Consider the following 9,730-nt stretch of genomic DNA (forward strand, 5'->3'; position numbering starts at 1 on the left):
GGTCCAGTCTTGCCTACTGGCTCTTTGCTCGAGAGCCACTACCCCATGCTCTCCACTCATCTGGATTTACAGGAACTGTCATAGTGTTCAGTATTGGGTGGTAACCCCATTGGATTATCCCCTTCAGGGGATGAGCTGGGGGTGCAAGGTACACCTGATGAGTAGGTCAGTAGAGCTCATGGTATTTCCTGAAAGATGCTAATCCATTTGCCGAACTGAGTCTTGAATGTACTGGGGGCTTCAAGGTATGGGTATGTTTTTCTTGTGTCCTTGCAGTCAGCCCCCATGACTTCTCATGTCACGTATGTCCTGAAAAAATAAGAGCCTGCCCAAGACTTTGGGCCTCTTGACAGAATGAACCAGCTTTATACATCTGAGTCCTCTTGGTAAGTCCTTTAGCAGTGTTCAAACTCTGCTAGCTCACATTAGTTTTGGTTGCTGCCAACAGATCTGAACGAATGCTGACAGATCCCCCTGAGGGATTCTTGATGGGCTGGCTGGAGCTAGTACTGACTGACATTCATTGTGATGAGGGCAACTTTCTGGTACAGGGTTCTAAGCGCTATGTTTTATATACATTTTCATCTGTACTCACACCTCACTTTACTCAAGGGGAAACTGTGCAAAGTTAGCTGGATTGCTCAAGGTCACTTAGGTAAGTTGGCAAGTCCATGCTTCCCACTCAGCTCCTCAGGTCAGCAGGTCTACTTCTCTGCCTGTTTTGCATACTCTTTTTAATATGTGCCTAACTTTGGAAAGCCTAGAATGGGTTCCTGGTGCTTTTTTACTTTGAAGAAATCAGTTTCTGCCTCTTTTTGGAAAAGAAAACATAAAGTGCAATTATATTATATTTTATTTTATTTTATTTTATTTATTTATTTTTTTACCGGAAAGTTACCCAATAGCATGAGTTGAAGAGGACCTAGTTAGTCCTTCCTGGAAACAGAAGATCATTTCAAAACACTATCTGCCAGTCTGTTTCTCAGTGTCTGCTACTTGTAGATATTTCATTTCAGGATAGCAGCAGTTAAATCCGTGGATTTTGTAGTTAGGAACCTGAGTTCAAACTCTCTTCCACTAATTGGCTGTGTCTCTGGACAAGTTTTTTTTTTTTTTTTTTTTTTCCCCCCAACCTTTCTGAACTTTCACTTTCTATACTTACCTCAAAGAATTGTTGTGAGGCTTGAGGTAAAGGGTCTGCCAGATAGGAAGATGCTAGTTATGGATTTACAGGGTTGTTAAGGCTGTAAGAGTCTAAAACCTACAGTGAATCAGAATGCATTTACCCCCACTGACTTTGAAATAAGTGAAAACTAGCCAGAAGTCTCTTTTTCAAATTGCTTATAGGTTATTCAGTATAAACTTTTTATAATGGATATCTTATTTATCTAAACTAAAGCTTCCTCTTTATACACACTCCTATTATTCTGGGGTAAGGTAAATGACCACAGTACCTTAATTTCTAGGAGGGTGCCTGTGATGGTTCATTGTAAGTAAGGACGTTTTCTCTTTTTCAGCAGCTGTGTAGGTCCAGAGCCTCTGGGAGAGGGGAGGGGCAGCATGCGCCCAGCAAGGGACTAAACTGGGAAACTCAAGGTTCTTTTTACTGTGGGGTAGGGAGCTGCCTTTCTGTGATCAGTTTCCCTCGGGATGTTGCTGTTCCCCTCCTTGCTATTCATAGCTATATACAACGTGGCCAACCCCAGTAGGTTGATCCTATATATGATCAGTGCTGGCGCTGACTCTCACTAGCCCCACCCAACCTGCCTGTAGGTTTACAGATACATTAATTAGGCAACCTAAAACATTGATGCTGATGTTGGTGTGACATAATGCTATGGCCAGAACTGAAACTTAGAGTTATAATTCCGGTATTAGGGTTCTCCAGAGGGACAGAACTAGTAGGATATATGTATATATGAAAGGGAGGTTATTAGGGAGAATTGGATCCCGCAATTATAAGGTGAAGTCGCACAATAGGCCGTCTGCAAGCTGGGATAGAGAGAAGCCAGTAGTGGCTCAACCCGAGTTCAAAAACCTCAAAACTGGGGAAGCTGACAGTGCAGCCTTCAGTCTGTGGCCAAAGGCCTGAGAGCCCCTGGTAAGCTACTGGTGCAAGTCCCAGAGTCCAAAGACTGAAGAACCTGGAGTCTCATGTCCAAGAGCAGGAAGAGTGGAAGAAAGCCAGAAGACTCAGCAAACAAGGTAGACATAGCACCACAGTGGCCATACCAAAGAGGCCACCGATTCCTTCCTGCTACCTGGATCCCTGAAGTTGCCCTGGTCTCTGCCCCTTCTGAGTCTAGTTCTTAAGAGCTTTCAATTCCATGAGCTGTCTCATAGCCCTCCAATAAATTCTTCGTGTCAGCTTCTGTTGCTTGTGGACAGAAAATTCTGACAGACCTACCCTATAAGTGTTACTGTCGGGATAACATGAGAACACACAATCCCTAAGTGTTAGCTACGGTTATTTTGCCCAAGGTAGCATGGCTAGTTGATGCTGGTTAATGGGGCTTAAACCCAGCTCCCTCATCTTCCAGGCCTCTGTACTCCCTATTCCACTAAACTACCTCTCAGGTTTCAGTTTATTTTTAATTCTTACTCTGCAAGTACATAGGACCACATTTACCTGGGAAAACAAGAATAAAGGCTGGTCTGCATTTTTTAGAAACTTTCTTGAAAGGGAGATGGGAATGCCTGCACCCCCAAGTCCAGACTAACACAATGGTTAATTGAGATGAATAATAAAGGAAAGACTGTTCTGGGCTTCCCAGAATAGCTTGGTCCTTAAATTGTGGCACAAACAACTTCCAGTCAGAGCCAGCCTCCTGCCAGGAAGAGGGGTAGGAGACTAGAGGCCACGCATGCTGCGGCCTTGCCCTGAAGGCTGGGGTGGCAATTTGGAGGCTGTCCAAACACCCTGGCTTCTAGAGCTGGCCTGTCCATTTGAAACCCCAGCTCTGATGCTAATCAGCCACCCTCAGGCAAGTTACTTAACCTTACATGCCTCAGTTTTCTCATCTGGAAAATGAGAACCCTAGGCTCAGGGTTGTTAGAAAAGTTAAATGAGTTAAGACAAGTGCCTGGGACACAGTAGCCTCTCGTGTGTTTATCATTGTGTCCTCAGCAGGTCGAATAAACAGCTTCTCAGGTGTGAGGCTGGCGCAGTTATCTGGAGTGGGTGGGGTTTTCTAGGATCGACCCCCTGCTGCACTTTCCTCATTCATCCACCAGGGCTTAATGGGGAATTAAGGAATCCATGTGTAACTGATAATAACTGTAGCTACACTTCAATGAGCACCTATTAGTTGTCCCTGGCACTGCTTATACAGATGTCTATCAAATACATCAATGAGGTAGATATTGTCTTCATTTTATAGATCAGAGAAAATTGGAGTTCAGAGAGCTGATGTGATTTTCCCAGGGTCACAGAGAGTCCCAGATTCAGGCACAACCCTTGTATTCCAAGACACAAGCACTACATGTCCAAAGACTGCCCAGAGCCACCAGCAAATTGTGACATATCCCTATAGAGGCTGAGCACCTGGTCAGGGTCTGGTCGCCAATAGTGTGTCCAGATGCAGAACCGGAGTGAGGGAGGGGAAAGGAGGCTCCTTGGGACAGAGAAGGCTTTCTGTGCTCTCTCTGAAGGGAGCAGTCCGAGGACCCAGGGAACCAGGCCCTCCTGGCTGGAGAGGGCTGTGGCAATGGAAAATCAGTGCCAACTGCAGTGAGTCAGCCTAGGTTAAATAGAGTAACCTATGTAAGAGTGCTGGACAGGAACCTTTCCCCCCATGACACATTTCTTCAGTGTGACCTTCTGGCCCCTCTCCTCCTGACAGCAGAATGATGACTGCCCTGATCGGTGAGGCTGGAGGAAGAATCAGTCCTGTCCTTGGCAAGCTCTTCACTATTATAGTAAAGGCCCTCTCCCTGCTCCCAAGGCCTGTGACTTTCTAACCTGGCCTCACGCTGGGTAAACTTAAGGTAGAGGTGCAGGATTAGCAAGCCCACCTGGCTACCAGGCCAACAGCTACATGCTCCAACTGACCCTGATGAATGAAGAGGGACTCGTGTCTGTGTCAGTTGGTTCCAAATGAAGCCAGGGAGTGGGGCGTTAGGAATCAAAACCCTCAAGCTCCAACAGGATGGTACTTAATGGGGAATCTGAGTGGAGAGGTAGGTGACATAGTGCTTTGGAGCCCAGGGAGGGAAAGGTTCTGTTGAAGTTGAATTCAAGGCTGTTTTGTCTTTCATCACCAACTTGAGTTTCCTGGACATTTGTTTGCAGAAACAACCGTCAGGTTTTGCCTTAACCTTGTGGGTTTATTATTACCTCATAGTGACTTTGCCTCCTGATGGCAGTTTATCTTAGTGCTCACTGTGGCACTTGAGTTTTCTTGCATAGTTGTTAGAGAAACCAAGTTTGTCATCAACTTCTTATTTAACCCACTGGCTATAACTTCATCGATTATAAGCAAGCCATCCGGAGTAAAATCTGTTTAGATTATCTTGGAGTAAGGGGGAAGAATCTGTCATTTTTTCTCCTCAACTAGGTATATAAATAAAAAATGATTTTTTTGCTTCATTTAAAAAATATAACGCAAAGTCTCTTTTGCTTCTGAGGGCCTTCAGTATGTAATAACAAGAGCTAATGTTGAACACAAGCCATTGCCAGGTACTTAAACTGTCTCACTTAGTCTTGCCAACCTAAGCAAGTAGATGCCATTACTATTCCCATTATATTGATGAAAAAATGAGGTTGAGAAAGGTTCAGCCACACAAGCAAATACATAGTGGATCCAGGGTTTGGTCCCAAGTCTGAGTCCAAAACCCTGGTTCTTACCATTACTGTGGTTCTGTAGGGGTGAAAAAATTTTTCTTCTAATCTCTTAGGTTCAGGGCCTGGGGCCTGAGAGTTAAACTGACAAAGACAGACTAATGGAAGACAAAGTTTATTACGCAGGTACGTGGGGTTCTTACAGAAACAAAGTGAAAACCCAAAGAAGTGACTTGAGAGCTTATATACAATTTTAACAATGGGCGATTGTAGAAAAGTGACAAGACAAAGGAAGAGAGGTTTGAGCTTCTGGGGCAGTAAATTATGGGAAGTTAAATATATGGGGGAAACTAATGGAAGATAAGGGTATTTTTATTTTATTTATTTATTTGAGACAGGGCCCTGCCTTGTCACCCAGGCTGGAGTGCAGTGCTAGGATTGTGGCTCATTGCAGCCTCAATCTCAACCTCCTTGGTTCAGGAAATCCTCCACTTCAGCTCCTGAGTGGCTCCAGGCAAATGCCACCACACCTGGTTAATTTTTAAAATTATTTTGTAGAGACAGAATCTCACTCTGTTGCCCCTGGCTGGTCTCAAACTCTTGGCCTCAAGAGATCCCCCTACCTCAGGCTCCCAAAGTGCTGGGATTACAGGCTGGGTGCTGAGCTATCGCACATGGCCTGGATTAGCCATTGACTGAGGGGAAATACATCATCTTGAGCGCCTCTGCCTAGTGATCACTGGTATGAATAAACAATGATGGGTGGCAGCCAAAGTCAGCGTGCAAATACTGTGTGTGACAACTAAGTGTGGGAAGCTAAGTGTGGGAAGCAAAAGCTTCCCAGTTTCAGACATGCCCCTTAGTAGGGATCGCTGCCTATTGTGTTTGGACAAAGTGTCCAAGTGTTCCACACACACTGTTCTGTCTGATCACAACCCTATGAGGCAGCCTGGTTTTCTTATTTTTATTTTATAGAAAACTTACTTAGAAGTCAAGCAACTTGTCCAAGGCTACCCAGCTTGAATATCTGCCTCTCTCCACTTTGCTGCTACACACACACACACGCAATTTGCACTGTGTGTGCAGATACATATGCATATATGTGTTTAACTTGTGAAGCTGATACTGACTCCTTAACTGGCCTCTACCCATCACTATTCATACCAGTGATCATTAGGCAGAGGCTCTCAAGAAAATGTATTAGTTATTTCCCCTCAGTCTATGGCTAATACAGGTTACTCACGTAAATGAGCTGTCATGTCCTTTGGACAAAATATCCAAATCGCTCATAAGCAATGGGTGAGGTATTTGAGGTGGGGCGGACAGGATTTCCTTTTGGTGGTTAGCTGGTTGCCTTTTAGCTTTATCTGTGTTTGGAAGAGAATTAAAAGAAAACACTCCTTCAGATCTATTACAAACCAGATGAGGATCCCCTTTTCTAGAATCTCCCTCAGCACTGCTAAAGTTTGGCAGATACATGGGTTGACTCTAACGGCCATTCCCAATCATATTTTCCTTTGTCTGCCTTCCATAGTAGTGGATGAAAAATCAGACACTCATTTCTCAGACTTCTTTGCTGTGGGCCCGGCCAGTGAGGCAATGAGGTAAGTCTGCTGGTGCAGGTGCCAGGTTTCTAGGAAATAATTTTCTCCCTGATGGGCGAAAGAGAGGAAGCCTGAAGCAAGATTTCTCCCGCAGTTCTGGCTCGCTCCCTGCTCTGGATGAGGGTATGCTGGGATGTGACAACGGGAGCCAGGAGCGTCGCAGAGCCAGAGCGAGGCGGTGGGTAGAGTCGAGGGACCGGAGGCGAGCCGAGGCGAGGCGAGGCGAGCCGAGGCGAGGCGAGGCGAGCCGAGGCGAGGCGAGGCCGAGGGCGTGGCTTTCTCACTGCGGGGCTTGGTCTGCCGCCGGTGGGCGGGGCCACGTTCCGGGACGTGGTCGTCCGAGCTTTGGAACCCCGCCTGTTCGGGGCGGGGCTGAGGCGAAAGGGTGGGGCCGCGCTCCGTCGGGGCGGGGCTTGTGGAACCTCGAAACCCCGGCGACTCGGGGCCTGAGCGCGCGTCTCCCGGCGCGGGGTTCCTCCCACGCAGACCCTCATTCAAACGATGCCAAAGGGGCGGCGCGGCAGCCACAGCCCCACCATGAGCCAGCGGTCGGCCCCGCCCCTCTATTTCCCGTCCCTGTACGACCGCGGCATCTCCTCGTCCCCGCTCAGCGACTTCAACATCTGGAAGAAGCTCTTCGTGCCGCTGAAGGCGGGCGGGGCGACAGTGGGCGGGGCGGGGGGGGCCCGGTCCCTGCCCCAGGCGCCCCCCGCCGCGGCGCCCCCGCCCCCGCCACCACCCGGCCTGGGTCCGCCCGGCGAGCGCCCCTGGCCCTCGCCCTGGCCCTCTGGCCTGGCCTCCATCCCCTACGAGCCTCTGCGCTTCTTCTACTCGCCGCCGCCGGGGCCTGAGGTGGCTGTCTCGCCCCTGGCCCCCCGCCCCTCGACCCCCAGGCTCGCCTCTGCCTCCCACCCCGAGGAACTGTGCGAGCTGGAGATCCGGATTAAGGAGCTGGAGCTGCTCACCATCACTGGGGACGGCTTCGACTCCCAGCGCTGTGCGTGACCTCGCCGGGGCCACCGAGCCCAGCCTTAGCCTTACCCTGGCTCCCTCCTTGGCTCCGTGCCCCGCCCCGAAATGTAGTCCCTGGTTTGACTCCAGCCCCTAGTAGTCCCAGATCCAAAATCTATTCCCTAGCACCCAGACTCCCTTATCCTGGACTTCAACCGACTCCTCCAACCACAGATATGAACTTCATGAGCCCCTTAGTCCCAAACTCCATCCTGCCTCCATCCTAAACCCTTTGGGTAATCTGGACTCTGAGCCTCCACACCTGGAACTCCATCTGCCACCACCCCGTCCTGAACTTTAATCCTCCTGCTCAGTCATCCCCCTACCCTGTACTCTGGAGCTCCACCCACCACAGACAGTCCCTAAGCTGTAATATTCGGTCTTAAACCGCGGCTCTCCATGGGGGGAAAGTGAAGTAGGTGACAGTCAGTTGGAGTATCTTAAGGAGGAGGTGGGAGTTGTGCAAGAGACCCAAGGCCATTTCCTGGACAGCTTTGGGACACCACTTCTCAGTGCTGGAGGGCAGCCCTCTCGGACTCTGTGGGCTTGGCGCCAGTAGTTATCTCACCAGATCCTGGGCTGACATTTGGTCTTAGGTCTGAAGTCTTAGGGCTCTGGACCAGGGGAGACCAGGTGTGTTGATGCGGGCAGGATCCCATAGCCTACGAGCTGAATGACTCCTCCCTGTTGGAGGGTAAAGTTGTTAAATGCATTGTGCTCCAAGAAGGACCTATTGCAAAGTAGAACTTTCAGTAGCGGTAGGTTGTCCTGCAGACTTTGTCTTTCCCATCACTTGTTTTGGCTAAGGCTTGTACTTGACCACTGGAGGAGGGCAGATAGTTCTAAAAAGATCATTCCAACTATTGTATATAACGGCTTAAGTTGGCTTCCCCTGCCACACAGAGGAGGGAAGTATGAAATAACCTAAATGCTTAGGCCCATGTGGCCATGGAAATGGTGTTCAGTTCATCAGACACACTGTAATGCACCCTTTCTCATAGCCATAGAAGGAAAACTGTCCCTAGAAAAACTGGGCTTTGCTAAGGCCTGGATTTCTTAACTATGAATACATAGATAATATTATGTATTCGTAATACATAGTATCGTAATGAATTACATAGTTAAGAAATCCAGGGGCCGGGTGTGGTGGCTGGCACCTGTAATCTCACCACTTTGGGGGGCCAGTGCGTGCAGATCATTTGAGGTCAGGAGCTGGAGACCACCCTGACCGACATGGTAAAACCCTGTGTCTACTAAAATACAAAAATGAACCGGGCTTGGTGGCACGCACCTGTAATCTCATCTACTGGAGAGGATGAGGCAGGAGAATCGCTTGAACCCAGGAGGCGGAGGCTGCAGTGAGCCAAGATTGTGCCACTGCACTCCAGGCTGGGTGAAAGAGCAAGACTCCCTCTCAAAAGAAGAAGAAGAAGAAGAAATCCAGGACTTAGCAACTCTGACTGTAAAAACACATGTAACTGGATGTGTTGCATGTACAGTCAGAAGCAGTTACGTGTTTTTACAGTCAGAGTTTTTGGTTTTTTGTTTTTTTTCTCTCCCATCTTGGATCACAAATGGGGTTTTAAGTTCAAGGAAGCACCGTTGCTTCCCAGGAGTTTGCTTTGGAAGTGTTAGGAAAAGCCCTTACGTCTTTTCTATTACGGCTAAGTTTGTTTTGCTGTCTTGCAGATACATTCCTGAAGGCGCTAAAAGACGAAAAGTTACAAGGACTGAAGACCAGGCAACCTGGAAAGAAGTCGGCCTCTCTCTCCTGAGGAGCTGCCCACCAGAGCTTGGGCAGCCACCTCCTTAGGTGTTAGTGCTTAGATAATGTGTCCCATTTGTTGTCATTTCAAAGATGGTTATTTTCTGTTCTGTATTTACCGCTATTCTTGTTGCTACCAGCATGTACTTCACATACAGTGCCCGCTTTGCGTGGTAAATCTCATGGTCTCTCCTCTCTGTGTGCTGCTGAGTGAGCTCTCTCATGATGTCTAGAAGCTGCTGCCCAGCCAGCATTCAAGGTCTCCCGAGAGAGCGGGGAGGGAACCCCCAACACTGTCATAGTCATGCAAACCAGAACGACAGATTATCAGGAAGGAATTGGCAGAAACCAAGAGCAATATATATATATTGGTTCTACTGCTGTGTCTCTGCTCACAAAGGTTCTTTGAGGACTGGAATAGTGGGGGTTTGGTGTGTGGGAGTGTGTTTTTTTTCCCAAACATATTTACTCCTTGGAAGTGTTTGGTGTTTTGATCTTTTTTTTTTTTTTCCATGTTTTTTGGACCGCAAACTCTCTGATAATCTTATCAAAGCCCTGGCCCTTCCTAGA

At 48.2% G+C, this 9,730-nt stretch overlaps 1 protein-coding gene across 1 annotated transcript; it reads left to right on the forward strand.

The window, feature by feature from the left end:
* Positions 1–6,883: 6,883 nt before the first annotated feature.
* Positions 6,884–9,343, forward strand: C1H11orf91 (chromosome 1 C11orf91 homolog). Its single transcript, XM_008002489.3, has 2 exons — positions 6,884–7,381; positions 9,085–9,343. Exons 1-2 carry the CDS (start codon positions 6,886–6,888, stop codon positions 9,168–9,170), a joined length of 582 nt encoding a protein of 193 aa, XP_008000680.1. The 5' UTR covers positions 6,884–6,885; the 3' UTR covers positions 9,171–9,343.
* The last annotated feature ends 387 nt before the right edge of the window (positions 9,344–9,730 follow it).

The sequence above is a fragment of the Chlorocebus sabaeus genome, chromosome 1, assembly GCF_047675955.1.
Source record: "Chlorocebus sabaeus isolate Y175 chromosome 1, mChlSab1.0.hap1, whole genome shotgun sequence".
Classification (NCBI taxonomy): Eukaryota; Metazoa; Chordata; class Mammalia; order Primates; family Cercopithecidae; genus Chlorocebus; species Chlorocebus sabaeus.